This window comes from Oncorhynchus kisutch, linkage group LG28 (genome assembly GCF_002021735.2).
Source record: "Oncorhynchus kisutch isolate 150728-3 linkage group LG28, Okis_V2, whole genome shotgun sequence".
NCBI classification, from domain to species: domain Eukaryota; kingdom Metazoa; phylum Chordata; class Actinopteri; order Salmoniformes; family Salmonidae; genus Oncorhynchus; species Oncorhynchus kisutch.
Genome location: NC_034201.2, coordinates 8,774,047 through 8,793,855, shown reverse-complemented (window position 1 = coordinate 8,793,855; position 19,809 = coordinate 8,774,047). Strand labels below are relative to the sequence as shown.

Here is a 19,809-nt window from a genome sequence, read left to right as displayed (position 1 = left end):
TTAGAACATTGGCTTGAATCCTCCCCACACATGCATAAACAACGGCAAATATGTGCATGCAGTAGTAGACACACATACAGTGGAGGCTTGCAGGAGGACTTATAGGAGGACGGGCTCATTGTAAATGGCTGGAGTGGAATTAATGGAATGGAGTAAAACATGTGGTTTCCATATGGTTGATGTGTTTGAGACCGTTCCGTTGAGTCCATTCCAGCTATTACAATGAGCCCGTCCTGCTATATTTCCTCCCACCAGCCTCTGACATACACACACACAGGTCATTTCCTGTGTAATTTGTATGTCTATTTTATCTCTACACTGGGCAGTGTACTGTATGCCAACAGAGCTGGGGAGGGAGGATGAGCAGGTGATACAGATGATACAGGCTGTCTCAGGTTCTGCCTGGCCTCTGCACGTCCAGTTCAACCGCTCCAAACCACCACCATGCTCAAACTGAGAAGCAGGGCCAGAGTGACGGCAGCAAAAAAACTATTTAGTGTACAGTAATCCATCTAAAATATATATTCTGCCCCCATCTGACCATTACTCAGTGTTAGCTAACACCCCCCCCCCCTCCCTCCCCCCTCCTGTCCTGAAATCTAAATAGTGGATTTGATTTATTAATGGGTATTCTCTGCTTTTAATTTCTACTTTGGTTAAAAGTGTTGCCAACTCAACTAATAAAAAATGGACTCCCGGAATATAAGTATGTGAGACGGAAAGAGAGATAGTCAGAGAGAGAGAGAGGAAGAGAAATTGAGAGTTTTAAATCTAGTGTCTTTCCTGTAATTGCCAAATAACATAAGTGGATAAAATAAAGTTCATGCATAGATATTGAGTTTTCTAAAAACCCGTGTTTGTGCAGTATTGCCTTATAAGCTAGTGGAATCTATAGCAGGTTGTGTGTGTGTCCACTACAGTACTTCTAGTCTGGCTGGGAAATGCAATAACAGAGAGAGTGAAGTGCCAACATGGCAAAACGTCCATGATGATGGAGCACCTCTTTCAATTCAGATCGAACAGCCAACCTGGACATATCACAGTCAGGAATTCACTGAGTTCGTCAGCACCAGAAATCACATGCACCATTTCATATTCATATATTCCTATTTTATATCATCTGATGTATTTGGTATTCGCCTCTGCTCATGTGTCAGAGTGGCCCTCCACTCCATGCGGCAGCATTGTGCTGCGGGGGGGGGGGGGGGGCGACTTCTCTGTTAATGCTTACAGGATTTGCTTTTAATCTGGGGTTCCTGGGGTAGAGACATGGAGCCAAATGAATTCATAGAAGCGGCAGTGACAGTAGTAACAGCAGCAACAGGAACAGTAGTAACAGCAGAGGCAGAGACAGTAGTAACAGCAGCAACAGGAACAGTAGTAACAGCAGCAACAGGAACAGTAGTAACAACAGCGACAGGAACAGTAGTAACAGCAGCAACAGGAACAGTAGTAACAAAAGCAGCAGAGACAGTAGTAACAGCAGCAACAGGAACAGTAGTAACAACAGCAGCAGTGACAGTAGTAACAGCAGCAACAGGAACAGTAGTAACAACAGCAGCAGTGACAGTAGTAACAGCAGCAACAGGAACAGTAGTAACAACAGCAGCAGTGACAGTAGTAACAGCAGCAACAGGAACAGTAGTAACAACAGCAGCAGTGACAGTAGTAACAGCAGCAACAGGAACAGTAGTAACAACAGCAGCAGTGACAGTAGTAACAGCAGCAACAGGAACAGTAGTAACAACAGCAGCAGTGACAGTAGTAACAGCAGCAACAGGAACAGTAGTAACAACAGCAGCAGTGACAGTAGTAACAGCAGCAACAGGAACAGTAGTAACAACAGCAGCAGTGACAGTAGTAACAGCAGAGGCAGAGACAGTAGTAACAGCAGCAACAGGAACAGTAGTAACAGCAGCAACAGGAACAGTAGTAACAGCAGCAACAGGAACAGTAGTAACAACAGCGACAGGAACAGTAGTAACAGCAGCAACAGGAACAGTAGTAACAAAAGCAGCAGAGACAGTAGTAACAGCAGCAACAGGAACAGTAGTAACAACAGCAGCAGTGACAGTAGTAACAGCAGCAACAGGAACAGTAGTAACAACAGCAGCAGTGACAGTAGTAACAGCAGCAACAGGAACAGTAGTAACAACAGCAGCAGTGACAGTAGTAACAGCAGCAACAGGAACAGTAGTAACAACAGCAGCAGTGACAGTAGTAACAGCAGCAACAGGAACAGTAGTAACAACAGCAGCAGTGACAGTAGTAACAGCAGCAACAGGAACAGTAGTAACAACAGCAGCAGTGACAGTAGTAACAGCAGCAACAGGAACAGTAGTAACAACAGCAGCAGTGACAGTAGTAACAGCAGCAACAGGAACAGTAGTAACAACAGCAGCAGTGACAGTAGTAACAGCAGCAACAGGAACAGTAGTAACAACAGCAGCAGTGACAGTAGTAACAGCAGCAACAGGAACAGTAGTAACAACAGCAGCAGTGACAGTAGTAACAGCAGCAACAGGAACAGTAGTAACAACAGCAGCAGTGACAGTAGTAACAGCAGCAACAGGAACAGTAGTAACAACAGCAGCAGTGACAGTAGTAACAGCAGCAACAGGAACAGTAGTAACAACAGCAGCAGTGACAGTAGTAACAGCAGCAACAGGAACAGTAGTAACAACAGCAGCAGTGACAGTAGTAACAGCAGCAACAGGAACAGTAGTAACAACAGCAGCAGTGACAGTAGTAACAGCAGAGGCAGAGACAGTAGTAACAGCAGCAACAGGAACAGTAGTAACAACAGCGACAGGAACAGTAGTAACAGCAGCAACAGGAACAGTAGTAACAAAAGCAGCAGAGACAGTAGTAACAGCAGCAACAGGAACAGTAGTAACAACAGCAGCAGTGACAGTAGTAACAGCAGCAACAGGAACAGTAGTAACAACAGCAGCAGTGACAGTAGTAACAGCAGCAACAGGAACAGTAGTAACAACAGCAGCAGTGACAGTAGTAACAGCAGCAACAGGAACAGTAGTAACAACAGCAGCAGTGACAGTAGTAACAGCAGCAACAGGAACAGTAGTAACAACAGCAGCAGTGACAGTAGTAACAGCAGCAACAGGAACAGTAGTAACAACAGCAGCAGTGACAGTAGTAACAGCAGCAACAGGAACAGTAGTAACAACAGCAGCAGTGACAGTAGTAACAGCAGCAACAGGAACAGTAGTAACAACAGCAGCAGTGACAGTAGTAACAGCAGCAACAGGAACAGTAGTAACAACAGCAGCAGTGACAGTAGTAACAGCAGCAACAGGAACAGTAGTAACAACAGCAGCAGTGACAGTAGTAACAGCAGCAACAGGAACAGTAGTAACAACAGCAGCAGTGACAGTAGTAACAACAGCAGCAGAGACAGTAGTAACAGCAGAGGCAGAGACAGTAGTAACAGCAGCAACAGGAACAGTAGTAACAACAGCAGCAGTGACAGTAGTAACAGCAGCAACAGGAACAGTAGTAACAACAGCAGCAGTGACAGTAGTAACAGCAGCAACAGGAACAGTAGTAACAACAGCAGCAGTGACAGTAGTAACAGCAGCAACAGGAACAGTAGTAACAACAGCAGCAGTGACAGTAGTAACAGCAGCAACAGGAACAGTAGTAACAACAGCAGCAGTGACAGTAGTAACAGCAGAGGCAGAGACAGTAGTAACAACAGCAGCAGAGACAGTAGTAACAGCAGCAACAGGAACAGTAGTAACAACAGCAGCAGTGACAGTAGTAACAGCAGAGGCAGAGACAGTAGTAACAACAGCAGCAGAGACAGTAGTAACAGCAGAGGCAGAGACAGTAGTAAAAACAGCAGCAGTGACAGTAGTAACAGCAGCAGCAGTGACAGTAGTAACAGCAGAGGCAGAGACAGTAGTAACAACAGCAGCAGAGACAGTAGTAACAGCAGAGGCAGAGACAGTAGTAACAACAGCAGCAGTGACAGTAGTAACAGCAGCAACAGGAACAGTAGTAACAGCAGCAGCAACAGTAGTAACAGCAGCAGCAGAGACAGTAGTGACAGCAGCAGCAGAGACCGTAGTAACAGCAGCAGCAGAGACAGTAGTAACAGCAGCAGCAGAGACAGTAGTAACAGCAGCAGCAGAGACCGTAGTAACAGCAGCAGCAGAGACAGTAGTAACAGCAGCAGCAGAGACAGTAGTAACAGCAGCAGCAGAGACAGTAGTAACAGCAGCAGGAGAGACAGTAGTAACAGCAGCAGCAGAGACAGTAGTAACAGCAGCAGAGACCGTAGTAACAGCAGCAGCAGAGACAGTAGTAACAGCAGCAGCAGAGACAGTAGTAACAGCAGCAGAGACAGTAGTACCAGCAGCAGCAGAGACAGTAGTAACAGCAGCAGCAGACAGTAGTAACAACAGCAACAGGAACAGTAGTAACAGCAGCAGCAACAGTAGTAACAGCAGCAGCAGAGACAGTAGTGACAGCAGCAGCAGAGACCGTAGTAACAGCAGCAGCAGAGACAGTAGTAACAGCAGCAGCGACAGTAGTAACAGCAGCAGCAGAGACAGTAGTAACAGCACTAGCAGGAACAGTAGTAACAGCAGCAGCAGAGACAGTAGTAACAGCAGCAGCAGAGACAGTAGTAACAGCAGCAGCAGAGACAGTAGTAACAGCAGCAGGAGAGACAGTAGTAACAGCAGCAGCAGAGACAGTATTAACAGCAGCAGCAGAGACAGTAGTAACAGCAGCAGCAACAGTAGTGACAGCAGCAGCAGAGACAGTATTAACAGCAGCAGCAGAGACAGTAGTAACAGCAGCAGAGACAGTAGTAACAGCAGCAGAGACAGTAGTAACAGCAGCAGCAGAGACAGTAGTAACAGCAGCAGAGACAGTAGTAACAGCAGCAGCAGAGACAGTAGTAACAGCAGCAGCAGAGACAGTAGTAACAGCAGCAGAGACAGTAGTAACAGCAGCAGCAGAGACAGTAGTAACAGCAGCAGCAGACAGTAGTAACAACAGCAGCAGAGACAGTAGTAACAGCAGCAGCAGAGACAGTAGTAACAGCAACAGAGACAGTAGTAACAGCAGCAGCAGAGACAGTAGTAACAGCAGCAGAGACAGTAGTAACAGCAGCAGCAGAGACAGTAGTAACAGCAGAAGCAGAGACAGTAGTAACAGCAGCAGAGACAGTAGTAACAGCAGCAGCAGAGACAGTAGTAACAGCAGCAGCAGAGACAGTAGTAAGAGCAGCAGAGACAGTAGTAACAGCAGCAGCAGAGACAGTAGTAACAGCAGCAGCAGAGACAGTAGTAACAGCAGCAGAGACAGTAGTAACAGCAGCAGCAGAGACAGTAGTAACAGCAGCAGCAGACAGTAGTAACAACAGCAGCAGAGACAGTAGTAACAGCAGCAGCAGACAGTAGTAACAACAGCAGCAGAGACAGTAGTAACAGCAGCAGCAGAGACAGTAGTAACAGCAACAGAGACAGTAGTAACAGCAGCAGCAGAGACAGTAGTAACAGCAGCAGAGACAGTAGTAACAGCAGCAGCAGAGACAGTAGTAACAGCAGAAGCAGAGACAGTAGTAACAGCAGCAGCAGAGACAGTAGTAACGGCAGCAGAGACAGTAGTAACAGCAGCAGCAGAGACAGTAGTAACAGCAGCAGCAGACAGTAGTAACAACAGCAGCAGAGACAGTAGTAACAGCAGCAGCAGAGACAGTAGTAACAGCAGCAGCAGAGACAGTAGTAAAAGCAGCAGCAGAGACAGTAGTAACAGCAGCAGCAGAGACAGTAGTAACAGCAGCAGCAGAGACAGTAGTAACAGCAGCAGCAGAGACAGTAGTAACAGCAGCAGCAGAGACAGTAGTAACAGCAGCATCAGCTTCGAGGCGGGAAAAATGTCCACAAGATGGATGCTGTCTCAGATCCCAGGTGGAACATGCATAGTGGTGTAGTGCTCACACCAAGGCACTTATCCTCAATGGTTCATGGGTAACATTCTAATCTGACATTCACGGCTGTTACTGAAACGTTCACAGAAATCATGTCACTGGGAGATTTTACTTAAGAGTTGAATGTGCGTATATCTCATGTTTGGATTTGGCGCTAAGGGACAGTATTCAGATGAAAGGTAAGATATGGTAACAGTACCGTCTGCACGTTACTTTGATTTTAAGCATCTGCTCAGAGTTTATAAATTGAGTGGATTAGGTACGTTCATGTAGTTATTTATAAATTGAGTGGATTAGGTACGTTCATGTAGTTATTTATAAATTGAGTGGATTAGGTACGTCCATGTAGTTATTTATAAATTGAGTGGATTAGGTACGTCCATGTAGTTATTTATAAATTGAGTGGATTAGGTACGTCCATGTAGTTATTTATAAATTGAGTGGATTAGGTACGTCCATGTAGTTATTTATAAATTGAGTGGATTAGGTACGTTCATGTAGTTATTTATAAATTGAGTGGATCAGGTACGTCCATGTAGTTATTTATAAATTGAGTGGATTAGGTACGTCCATGTAGTTATTTATAAATTGAGTGGATTAGGTACGTCCATGTAGTTATTTATAAATTGAGTGGATTAGGTACGTCCATGTAGTTATTTATAAATTGAGTGGATTAGGTACGTCCATGTAGTTATTTATAAATTGAGTGGATTAGGTACGTCCATGAGTTATTTATAAATTGAGTGGATTAGGTACGTCCATGTAGTTATTTATAAATTGAGTGGATTAGGTACGTCCATGTAGTTATTTATAAATTGAGTGGATTAGGTACGTTCATGTAGTTATTTATAAATTGAGTGGATTAGGTACGTCCATGTAGTTATTTATAAATTGAGTGGATTAGGTACGTCCATGTAGTTATTTATAAATTGAGTGGATTAGGTACGTCCATGTAGTTATTTATAAATTGAGTGGATTAGGTACGTCCATGTAGTTATTTATAAATTGAGTGGATTAGGTACGTTCATGTAGTTATTTATTAATTGAGTGGATTAGGTACGTCCATGTAGTTATTTATAAATTGAGTGGATTAGGTACGTCCATGTAGTTATTTATAAATTGAGTGGATTAGGTACGTCCATGTAGTTATTTATAAATTGAGTGGATTAGGTACGTCCATGTAGTTATTTATAAATTGAGTGGATTAGGTACGTTCATGTAGTTATTTATAAATTGAGTGGATTAGGTACGTCCATGTAGTTATTTATAAATTGAGTGGATTAGGTACGTCCATGTAGTTATTTATAAATTGAGTGGATTAGGTACGTCCATGAGTTATTTATAAATTGAGTGGATTAGGTACGTCCATGTAGTTATTTATAAATTGAGTGGATTAGGTACGTTCATGTAGTTATTTATAAATTGAGTGGATTAGGTACGTCCATGTAGTTATTTATAAATTGAGTGGATTAGGTACGTCCATGTAGTTATTTATAAATTGAGTGGATTAGGTACGTCCATGTAGTTATTTATAAATTGAGTGGATTAGGTACGTCCATGTAGTTATTTATAAATTGAGTGGATTAGGTACGTCCATGTAGTTATTTATAAATTGAGTGGATTAGGTACGTCCATGTAGTTATTTATAAATTGAGTGGATTAGGTACGTCCATGTAGTTATTTATAAATTGAGTGGATTAGGTACGTCCATGTAGTTATTTATAAATTGAGTGGATTAGGTACGTTCATGTAGTTATTTATTAATTGAGTGGATTAGGTACGTTCATGTAGTTATATATTAATTGATGTGTGCATCTTTCAAGCCATTAATAATGATATATTTGAAATGTATTTAATACAATCATGTGTTTTTGTAGAGTCACGTTCATTTGTAGACTACAGGACATTTTGAAGGCAGCTGATTCAGATTTACTAGCAGTAGCATCAGTTCAGAACTAATGACTCTGAAGAGGCCCAGGGTCTTTTCCAGACAAGCAATGAGGCTCACTGATTGGACTCTGCTGACTCAAGCACAATGAATGGGGTTCTAATAGTTTCTCTCTCACAGAAAATACTATATACACTGTACATTACTGCCAAAGACAAGGCCTTGCAGAATGGTTCATTCATCCTATATTGAGATGCATACAAACAATAATCTACGGGCATTCGATTTTGGGGAGTTGATAGTACAAGGATGACTGAATCGGGCCGTATTGTAGCATAGCAAAAGTATATGGGGAATGTTTTTTTCTTCTCAGCCTCCTCTGTTTTGACCATCCTTTGATTTATTTATTTCCTTCATCACCTTGGCCATCTCTTGTTTGCATCACGCCTTCCTCTGCACCAATCCCTAAATTTGAAATTAGATTCAAGGACATGGGCATGTAAGATAAGCTTCGTGCCAGTATTATCTCCACTCTACCATCAATCGAGGGGATTTCCCGATACACTGCCATCGTCTTGGTTATCATTCCCAGATTTTCCTTATCATGAATATGTGGATGTGAGTGCTGCTAGATATGGTTTCTGTGGTGGATATCATGGTGAAGATAGCAACAGTCAATGCGCTCATTCTAGAATCTCTCCCTCTCTCCCTCTCTCCCTCTCCTCCCTCCCTCCATCTCTCTCTCTCTATCCCCCTCTCTCTCTCTCTCTCTCTCTCTCTCTCTCTCTCTCTCTCTCTCTCTCTCTCTCTATCCCTCTCCCTCTCTCTCTATCCCTCTCCCTCTGTCTCTATCCCTCTCCCCCTCCCTCCCTCCCTCCCTCCCTCCCTCCCTCCCTCCCTCCCTCCCTCCCTCCCTCCCTCCCTCCCTCCCTCTCTCTCTATCCCCCACTGTCTCTATCCCTCTCCCTCTGTCTCTCTCTCCCTCTCCCTCTGTCTCTCTCTGTCTCTCTCTCCCTCTGTCTCTCTCTCCCTCCTCTCTGTCTCTCTCTCTCCCTCTCTCTCTCTCGTTCTCTCTCTCTCTCTCCCTCCTCTCTGTCTCTCTCTGTCTCTCTCTCTGTCTCTCTCTCCCTCCTCTCTGTCTCTCTCTCCCTCCTCTCTGTCTCTCTCTCTCTCTGTCTCTCTCGTTCCCTCTCTCTCTCTCTCTCTCTCCTCTCTGTCTCTCTCGTTCCCTCTCTCTCTCTCTCCTCTCTGTCTCTCTCGTTCTCTCTATGTAAATTGATCCGGCTGTCCTCTCCATCTTGCTCCAGTTCCAGTATTGGAAAATGTAGGGCTGTTTTGTGTACTGTACCCTGCCTTAGGCGACTGCCTGTCTGGCCAGCCCATTTCCACACAAACACCCTCCCCATTCCCTTCACGCAGCCCCACATTGCCTGATGTCTCCCGAATACAGATGACTGTAACTTTGACTGCAGCAACGTGTGGGGACACATGCAGTACGTGTCGTGTACAGCTTGGCTCATGCTCACACACGTCTATAGACATCTGTGACTGTACACTGCCACACAGCGTGTACCCCTACAATTATACACAGACACACACAGTCTCTCACAACCTTAATGCATCTGCACCGTAGCTGTAAATTAGGTAATTTTCTGTGGATTGGACCAGCCCTGAAAGCATAAGCCAAATGAGTAACTATAGAATGAACAAGCTAATGTAACTGTAGGAAGTGCTTAAGATAGTTTATCTATGTGCCATTCTTTCTGACGCCTGCTTAATCCACCCAATCACAACTCAATATGTTCCCCTAATCCCTCCCACTCTCTCTGCCACATCAATCAATCTTGCCTTTAAAGGGACTGACCCAAATACACTCTTATTTGCACAGCTGCTCAGACTCAAAAATACACACAGCGACTCGCTCTACACTGCCACAAACACATACTGTACACTCATGCTTACACACACACAAACACATACTGTACACTCATGCTTACACAAACACATACTGTACACTCATGCTTACACACACACAAACACATACTGTACACTCATGCTTACACACACAAACACATACTGTACACTCATGCTTACACACACACAAACACATACTGTACACTCATGCTTACACACACACAAACACATACTGTACACTCATGCTTACACACACAAACACATACTGTACACTCATGCTTACACACACACAAACACATACTGTACACTCATGCTTACACACACACACAATAGTTCTTGTACAAATTGTGGGATGTTCTGTTTACACAATCTGCTTGGCCAGTGCGCTCTGGAAGAATTCAAACAAATACACTAGTGTGTATATTATAGGGCCAGGAGATGTCCCTGAACATGTGGTCAGACCAGCAATAACAGGCCCTAGTTATTGGATTTAACCAGGCCCGGTTCTTTCAGTTAGACAGATCACAAAACTGTATGGATTGTGTTGTAATTTCCCTTTACTGTCTGACTCAATTTCTCAAAATGATTTGATATATTTTATATATTTCATTGTTTCTTTTACTGAAAGAAAAATACTCTCCAACTCCTGCTGGAATCAGATTACAATACTGCCACTTCACCATGACAAGGGGATTGAAGTCGAGATATTAAAAGGGATTATAATACTGTAGCAGTTCAATTTCCATGTGACCATGAATCATTTGTTGGATATGGTTTAGGCAGAATTAAATAAGGGTACATTGTCAAGCTTGTTATATCCTGGCAATTTGAAGTGATTTTGGAATTTCAATGAAACCTTCTTAGTAATCTGGTCACTTGAGCGGATTGTTAACTAAAACCTGTCTCCTTTTCATTCTTTCCAGGGCTGAAGGAGCTGGCCTGATTTGAGCTCATCATTAGGATTCAAGGAGCTAAGACGTTGAGACCGAGAGGAAGGGAAGTTGAGCCCGAGAGGAAGGGAAGTCGATCATCGGCACCATGGCGCCGGAGGGAGTGGCCGAGCTGCGTGATTGGCTGTTCCTGCTGATGCTCTGCCTGACTCTGTTGGCCGAGCTGCTGGAGTTTGCTGCAGCCACAGGGTACGAGGAGGAGGAAGACTTGGTGTGCCCCTCAGTGTGCCGATGTGATGAGGACTTCATCTACTGCAACGACCGTGGCCTGAGCTCTATCCCCCCTCTGCCCCCCTCTGCCACTGTGCTCTACCTTCAGAACAACCACATAGACAACGCCGGGCTTCCCACCTCCCTGGAGCGACACCTAACCGTCCGAGTGGTCTACCTGTACGATAACGAGCTGGATGACTTCCCCATGCACCTGCCCCCTTCCCTCCGGGAGCTGCACCTGCAGGACAACAACATCCGTACGCTTCCCCGCGCCACCTTGGCCCGCATGCCTCTACTGGAGAAGCTGCACCTGGACGACAACTCTGTCTCCACCGTCAGCATCGAAGACAAGGCCTTCGTTGACAACCCGCGGCTGCGTCTGCTCTTCCTGTCTCGCAACCACCTGTCCAGCATCCCCTCTGGGCTCCCGGCCTCTCTGGAGGAGCTGAGGCTGGACGACAACCGCATCTCCACCATCCCCACCCATGCCTTCCGCGGCCTCTCCTCCCTGCGACGCCTCGTCCTGGACGGAAACCTCCTGGCCAATCAGCGCATCGCAGACGACACCTTCTCCCGCCTCTCCAACCTGACGGAGCTTTCGCTGGTGCGTAACTCCCTCCTGACACCGCCACTCAACCTGCCCAGCGCCCACTTGCAACGTCTCTCCCTGCAGGACAATGCTCTGATCCACATGCCCCGTGGCTCCTTGGACGGCATGAGAAGGCTCCAAAGACTAGACCTGTCTGGCAACAACCTGACCACCCTGCCTCGGGGCCTGTTCAAAGACCTGGACAGCCTGGGACAACTGCTGGCGCGGGGGAATCCCTGGCACTGTGGCTGTAACCTGCGCTGGCTACATGACTGGCTGCACGCTAGGGGTAACTCCATCACGGTGAGGGGCCTCACCTGCCAGGCGCCCGAAAAGGTTAGAGACATGACCCTCAAGGACCTGACCAGCCAGATGGAGGAGTGTGAAGTCACAGGGGTAGTGCCTGCCGGGGCCGGGGCTGGAGCCACAGGCAGTGGGACCAGAGACAGAGTGGGTGGAGTAGGAGGAGTTGCCGCTAGCTCCACCACCCTTTCCCCTCCACAGGGCTCCCTCTTCACCCTGCGCTCCAAGCGGCCTGGCCTGGGGCTACCAGACTCTGGTCTAGACTACACCCTGGGTAGCAGTGGAGTGGGTAAGAGCCTGGCCCTGAATGTCAAGCCCCTGGCCCACGACAGCATTCGTGTCACCTGGAGCGTTGCCCAGCCCACCTCCTCCTTCAGACTCAGCTGGCTGCGGCTGGGCACCAGCGCTGCCATGGGCTCCATCACAGAGACCCTGGTGAGAGGAGACCGCAGAGAGTACCTGCTCACCTCCCTGCAACCCCGCTCCAGCTACATCATCTGCATGGTGCCCCTGGCGGCCAGCTCCGGGGGTAAAGGAGCCATGGCAGGCGGAGACACTGACTCAGATGAAGCTCCAGTGTGCGCTAAAGCTGAGACGTCAGACCCCGGTCAGCCAGATGTGGGCCAGGAGGACAACCAGGACCCGGAACACATGGCTACTCTGCCTCTGGCTGGGATCATTGGAGGAGCTACTGTCATCGTTTCTCTGGCCCTCATATTCGCCATCTTCTGCTGGTACGGGCAACGGGCCGGACGCCTGTCTTCTCGTGATCAATACAGCCGTGGCAGCTCCAGGAAGAGCAAGCACTACGATGACTACATTGAGTCAGGCACAAAGAAGGACACCACCATCCTGGAGATCCGAGGCCCAGGGTTCCAGATGACGCCCATGGTTACCCACCAGCCGCCCAAGCCCCTCCGGGAGGATTACATAATCCACACTATATTCCCCTCCAATGGCACCGGCCTCTACAAAGGTGCCCACCAAGTGTCCAATGCAGGGTATGGCACCAACCGTGGCTATAGAGAAAGAGGGATCCCAGATATAGACTACTGTTACACGTGATCGACCTGGCCCGTTCCACACTGTTCTAGATGTACTGTATGGATACTGTATTTTGTCCGCATGGGTTCTTCTGAAGAGCCACTTCGTGCCTTCCTCTTCTAGTCTCCCATTCCAACTAAGCCAGCGGTTCACTGCACTGACACCATTTGAATAATTGGCTGGCGGGCCTGCAGGAAACAGCTAGCTGGTACACAAGCAGCAGGAGCGAACGAACGGCCCATTCCAGGTGTTCACACGGACTGCTTCTTCACACACTTAGTAATGATCAGTGGATGTTTTCCTTCACTGCTCCCTCTCTCAGTGACACAAGTGAAAAGAATGTGCCCTCTGTGTTGAGACTGCAGGATATTGTCACTTACAGTTCAGTTCCATTCCAGGTCTTACGTTTGGCAAGCCACACCAAGATGGAAGGTTCAAAAGTCCTGAAAAGGGTCAGAGAGACAAACTTCTTAGATACGCATCACTTGCCCACTGGCCATATTTTGCCCTCTTGTCTCGTCCGTTTAAAATGCCTCAACTATCCTGTGGCACCCAGTGTGTCCTATCAGTTACCTGAAGACAGGGCTCTGTAAAAGCTGTGAATAGTTCTCTTTCAAACAGCCCACATAACCACTTGTCTTAAAGCAGACTAGTTGTGGCCTGGTCCAGTGGTTCCACCGGGTGAGGGTCTTGTCAGGGGTGAGGGTCCTTGATGATATCCTTGGATGACTTTCGCAAGTTAACGGAACAATGCATTGAATTCAATTGCAGCCCAGGCTTGTAGACACTTTACTTAGATAGACATCCACTGGACTGTGTTTGGAGAAGTCATTGTTCCCTGCGTGTTTCTTTGATCAGTCCCTCACTGCTACCCTTATTTATTGGTTTTGTTTTTTGGGATTTTTTTGTTTTGGGGGGGGACTCACACTGGACCTGGACTTTTGTGATTGGGAAGTAACTCCTTCTTTCTTTTTTGGAACAAGAAGAAGATACAAAACAACTCTTGAGGTCCAACTGATGGTTAAAATGTTCTTGACTGCACCAGCTTGAATGTTTATGTACTCCTTTTTAATGAAATTATCTGCAGCAAAAGAGACATTGTCCGATTACAATGCAGAAGTTGGTTAATAAGAGCCCCCCCCAAGACTGACAAATCACTCCTTTCAGACATAAGAGTCCAACCTCCATTCTCCCTCTTGTGCCTGTGTACTTATCCAGTTACCTTAGAAGGTGGTGGTATTCGGGTGAGAAGGGGAGCCTCCCTCACTAGATGGCATTCTGTGTTGTTCCCCAGTGGGCCCGATTCCCAACAGGACAGAGGACTTCTGTGGAGCATCCTGTGGACAGACACAGCATTCATGTAAACGGGAATCGGGAAAATGAGTGTGTAAACAGCGAGATATATCAGGTAGATGATCAAAACCGTAACACTGTGGACCTGCACCTGTGGGAGGGGGTGAGGGAGGTGGAGGATCTGAGGTGGGGGTGAGACGAACAGTGGGGTGAGTTCTATTTTACTTTGTGTAGGCACTAGTGATAGTCCTCAACTCAGTCCACTTCTCCTTCCAAGTAGCACTACAAATGTAAATGAATCAGCACTTACAGCAACGTAACAGGGAGGGAGGAGGGCAGAGAAATAGACCTTGAGAGACACAGAGGAAAGGCGAGAGACAGATTCAGAAGACGGCACAGAAATGATGCCTCTGGAACGACGGAGTTCATCCGTGCATAAACCTATTTGTCATAGCCTGCTACTCCACATTGCTGAAATATTTTCCATTGCTTGTTAATCACTTTACGGTTTCCAAGGTGGAAACGAATCGTGCTTCCTTGGCTGTTCTGTCTGATAGGATTTCATAGTAGGCCGACTGTCAGACAATATGTCTGAGGAGTGTTCATTTTATTTTAAATACAAAATGTGAAACTGGAACAACCAACACTGTTGGTGGCAGGTTTATATTTTGGAAAATGTTGATAGTAATTAGAGAAATTTAATGTTATTCATTTTATGCTGTTAACATGACAATCACTCAGTTCCACTTTGAGATATCATCCACACCTGTCTATACAGGAAAAACTAAAATACTGAGCCTTTTAAAAAAAGTGTAAAATGTCCCTGTTAAGTGCACACCTGCTTAGAGATCCATTCTTACAGAGGGGTCACAATTAAAGTATAAATCGATCACATTATAGCAACAATGTCACCATTTCACCTCATGCAAGAGTACAAAGAACTGTTCAAATATTGTTTTCCTGATCTGAAAGTAGCCACACATTGGGTTATGAGTGAGGGGAAGAATCATATCACAGCTTACATACAGAAACCAGGCATATTTCACTGTTCATTCCCCGTCGCCTCTATTACTCCACCACTCTCCTATAAAACACATTGCATTTCTTTGGTGTGCAATTATTGTTCCTAGTTGAGCTTGCATGCCTAGATGTGTATGTTTGGGCAAAATTGAGAGAGAGAGAGAGAGAAAGTACCATTTCCATTTTAGCCGACACTTTTATACATTTTCATATTGGTCCCCTGTGGGAATCAAACCCACAACCATGGTGTTGCAAGCACCATGCTCTACCACCTGAGCTACACAGACCCTTAGTAGGTATGCAGATTGTGTGCGTCGCCGTAAGAGCAGGCAGCACTTGCGGTAATTTTGTTTAGTTATTTTGACCATCTGCATATTTTACTGCTCCTGCTGACTGGACCAGCAGTTGGTGTGTGTGTGTGTGTGTGTGTGTGTGTACACTGTATGCGTGTGTGTGTGTACTGTATGTGTGTGTGTGTGTCAGATCGTGTGGCTCCTGAAGAATCAGAGGAGCAGTTGTTCCACCTGCAGCCCATTAACACAGACGTCTCCTCACCTTGTTTGCAGAGTCAGTGTTTCTGTCAAGAGAATATACTTCTGCTGTCTGTGCTCAGACCGATGCGAACCGCACAATAACAGAGAGCGCAAACGGGGTCAGCTTGGGAGTCGTCACCCAGCACACTTTTTTTAAGCTTTCCGGGTGAAATGGTGCTCTCATCATAATCATCATTATCATCCTTTTATTGCACATTTAAATCCACATTCAGCGCGCCCTCTTCATGCCCCTTCCCTTCGTGGAGTGCCCATCACTCAACCCACACAGGAGGTGGATAGCCTTTGGTATGCTGAGTGGATCCAGGTTTCAGGCGCCAACAAACACAAGGGTCCGTGGTTTGATGGTTTAAGAATCCGAGCAAGGAATTATTTGACTGTTATCAGTAGTGTGCGTTCTGTTCTTTTCTTTTGGTCTGCCCTTCCATATTTTCCCTGTGTACTTTTTGTAGGTTGCTGCTTTTGAAAACATCCTCCTTTGTTGGACTCTGTGTTATACTGAGGAACAATTAACTATTTTGTATAAAGATGTCTCTTTTCTATGTGAATAAAGGAGACGTGCAAAGCCTTGTGGAGTCCAGAGCCCGGTTTTTGTTTGTGCGTGTGTGTGTGTGTGTTCCTCATTAAAGTTGTCTACCTAACACAGTTGTTCTCAACAGAAGCCAAGCAGCTCTGTTAGCTGTGGTATAGATGTTTTGATTTCCACTGCTTCTGCCCCCTCATATCCCACAGGCAAATACACACACACACACACACACACACACACACACACACACACACACACACACACACATACACACAGCTGATAGACCCACAATGATTACCATTACTCATTGTCCTCTGTTCTTGATTTCCTCTGTTCAAACACACGCAGCTCCTATAACAGACGTTAACCTGTTCTCCCTGGCCTGTTTATGAGCATTTTTAAACTACGTCTCATGCTACTGGACTCCCTAATACTGAAGGGACATTATCACAGCAATTCTGCTGACTATAAGAACGTGACAAACAAGGGAATCAAATCAAATGTAATTATATAGCCCTTCATACATCAGCTGATATCTCAAAGTGCTGTACAGAAACCCAGCCTAAAACCCCAAACAGCAAGCAATGCAGGTATAGAAGCATGGTGGCTAGGAAAAACTCCCTAGAAAGGCCAAAACCTAGAGAGGAACCAGGCTATGAGGGGTGGCCAGTCCTCTTCTGGCTCTGCCGGGTGGAGATTATAACAGAACATGGCCAAGATGTTCAAATGTTCATAAATGACCAGCATGGTCAAATAATAATAATCACAGTAGTTGAAGGTGCAGCAAGTCAGCACCTCAGGAGTAAATGTCAGTTGGCTTTTCATAGCCGATCATTAAGAGTATCCCTACCACTCCTGCTGTCTCTAGAGAGTTGAAAACAGCAGGTCTGGGACAGGTAGCACGTCCGGTGAACAGGTCAGGATTCCATAGCCGCAGGCAGAACAGTTGAATTAGTCTGCTGGGACAAGCTGCTAAGAACAGTAGGCACCTTCCAAGGAACTAAATGCCTCTTTCCTCTCGGTTCTGTGCTTAGCTGTCCGAAGGAGGAAGTAACCATTTTGTATTTTATCATCTCAGGCAGAGATGTACACAGGCATATACTGTATGCATTCCTGTGGATTTAGTCCATTTTGATGAACACACTTGACTGGAAAGGAAGGAAACAGACGTGTTGGCCCGGGGAAACAATCATTTGTCCCCCATCCCCCCATCCTCTACAGGACAGACTAAGTGCTCCAGGCCTCTTGTCTTTCATAGGATTACCAGGATACCATGTTAAATAGAAACATGTCACAAGGTTGGAGGGGTGGGGGGTGAGACGGGCGAGCACAATGTCACTGTATTCACGATCTTTATTGGGAGTGACACAAACAGCCCCCCACCCCCACCAATCCCCCCTGTATTGATTATCTGAGAGTAGAGGTGAGGTCAGCAGGCATGAGTCGGAGTTTCTTTCCCCCATGTCTCTCACACTCCATTTGTCTCTGTCTCTTTCTATACCCCACCACCCTAATCCACTGCCTCTGCTTCATCCGTCCATCCATCCGTGATTCCCCTCCTCTTTCCCTCTCTTGCTCTGCGTGGAACTTCTCTGTCTGTGTGTCCTTCATTTGACATACATAAATCAATCAGTCAATCCAATTTAATTCTGCTCAAAGCCCAATGGACTCGACTTCGAGCCATAGCCCTGGAAAAGTAACGGAACCCACCGACTAATTACTTTCCAAATCATATTACGATAGTCATTGTGGATTGAATTAAGATATATAATTATGTTTAATTCTTAGATACAATGCAGCCAATTAGGTGTAAAGAAGTCCAGTTAGGAGAAATGAAGCGCAGGCACAAGTTCTCAACCACATCAAATGTGATTGTCATAATAAGCATGCAAACAGCTCTGTGTTTGTCTCTATTGTGGGTTAAGGCCACCCGGCACAAGCAGGCAGTCTCTGCATGGGGACTGACTCATTGGGAAGCAACTGTTGTTGCCTGCTCTGACTGCACACTGATTTAGACAGCTCATTGCTACTGCCTAAGCACACACACACACACACACCTTGTTGTACCTCATTCATGTGTCTTGGGCCCATGTGGATGCTCAACACCACACTGATTTAGTGCCAGTCCCTCTCTCCCCACTCCAGGAACCTCATTCATTACACAAGCCAGTGCCTTAATCCTCATGCTTTCCTTCACGGGACAGGGCTGTCGGTTGATCGATACAACCGGAATAAATCAATCGATGCCTCCGCCGCACAAACTGACTCTCCGCCCCCGCCCCCACCCCTGTCCCCTACCCACAACCTACCATGTTGTTGTTCCTCTCCCCAGCTCTCAGGCTGACCTCCCCTCTACCCCTTTGCCATTAGTCTTTAGAGTCCCTCCCCCTACCCTGAAAGCGCCACTCTTTCAGAATCCTCGATTCACCGTCCGTCCTCCTCTCTCAGTGATTCATGCGTTTGCTTCATGTCATTAGATAGCACCACATCAAATGCCATGTATTTTCACAATTGCTGTTGTGTTTTTCTAACACATACTATGTCTCTGTCTAAAACGAGGTATACATATCACATATCTTTCCTCCCATACTTACCCCTTCTTAGGGTGTTGCCCTCTTCTCTTCTGGCTCTGCCTCTCATTTTTCTCTCATTGCTGTCACCTCTTCTGCAGGCAATCTAGCTGTGCAGTGAGCTGTGAAAGACTCTCCCTCACTCTCCATCACTCACAAACACACGCACATCAATATGCGCACGTGCGAACACATACAGGAATATATATTATATATAGACACACTTTTATGCTGACACTCACACGCGTACAGTATGCTCTACAAATTCATCGACTATCGCATACAAATATTGTGATTCAAAAGGTGACTGAATAAGGTTTATGGGAAAACATTTTGAAACTAAACGTTACCTCCCTGCAAGTGCAGTTCTGAAATGTTGATTCAGCAGTATTTGGGGCATCGGAGTGATGGGACATATGACATTTTGATGAATATGCAGTGAGTCATGGACAGGTCCATTTTTTTTTTTTTTTTTTTTACAATGTTCATCTCATGCAGAGCCAAACCCAATACCCTGTCTGTATTCTTCATCTCTGCAGTTCTGTTATTGCCATTGTCATTTATTTTTTTCAGACAAGCTATTCAGTGGGTTTTTGAAAGTGCTTGGAATGACACAACAATACATTTAGGATGGGATCATTTAGACTGACGTATAGCAGCATTAGACAGCCTCGTTCATGGTTTATGTCCCCCTCGCCCCAACTTCGCACACACACACACCTCTTTTGGCCCTCATTAATTAATTCAGCAAGGCAGTGTGTATGCTGAGCTCTTGCTGCCATCTGCTGACATACAGGGGTAACTGCAACTCAGCAGCAAGGCATTGCAAAGGATCAAAGATCCTTGATCAGGACCAGCCTGGTCTCAGACTAGACATACCATAGTAAATGGAAATCTGAGACACTTAAATTAGTATGATGTTACGTTTGGTGTAGTTACATAAGACATAAGGTTACTTCGGTTGGTTGGGGTGGATAGGTGGGTGT

The 19,809-nt window shown here is 45.9% G+C and overlaps 1 protein-coding gene across 1 annotated transcript in view; it reads left to right on the top strand.

Annotated features, from left to right (window-relative positions):
- LOC109872459 (leucine-rich repeat transmembrane protein FLRT1-like) overlaps window positions 1-16,297 on the top strand; it is a 37,159-nt gene extending 20,862 nt beyond the window's left edge. Inside the window, exon 3 of the mRNA XM_031807524.1 lies at window positions 10,688-16,297. Within this exon, the coding sequence (XP_031663384.1) occupies window positions 10,803-12,884 (2,082 nt within the window). The 5' untranslated portion in view covers window positions 10,688-10,802 and the 3' untranslated portion in view covers window positions 12,885-16,297. The remainder of the gene's footprint in view (window positions 1-10,687) is intronic.
- Window positions 16,298-19,809: the final 3,512 nt, after the last annotated feature.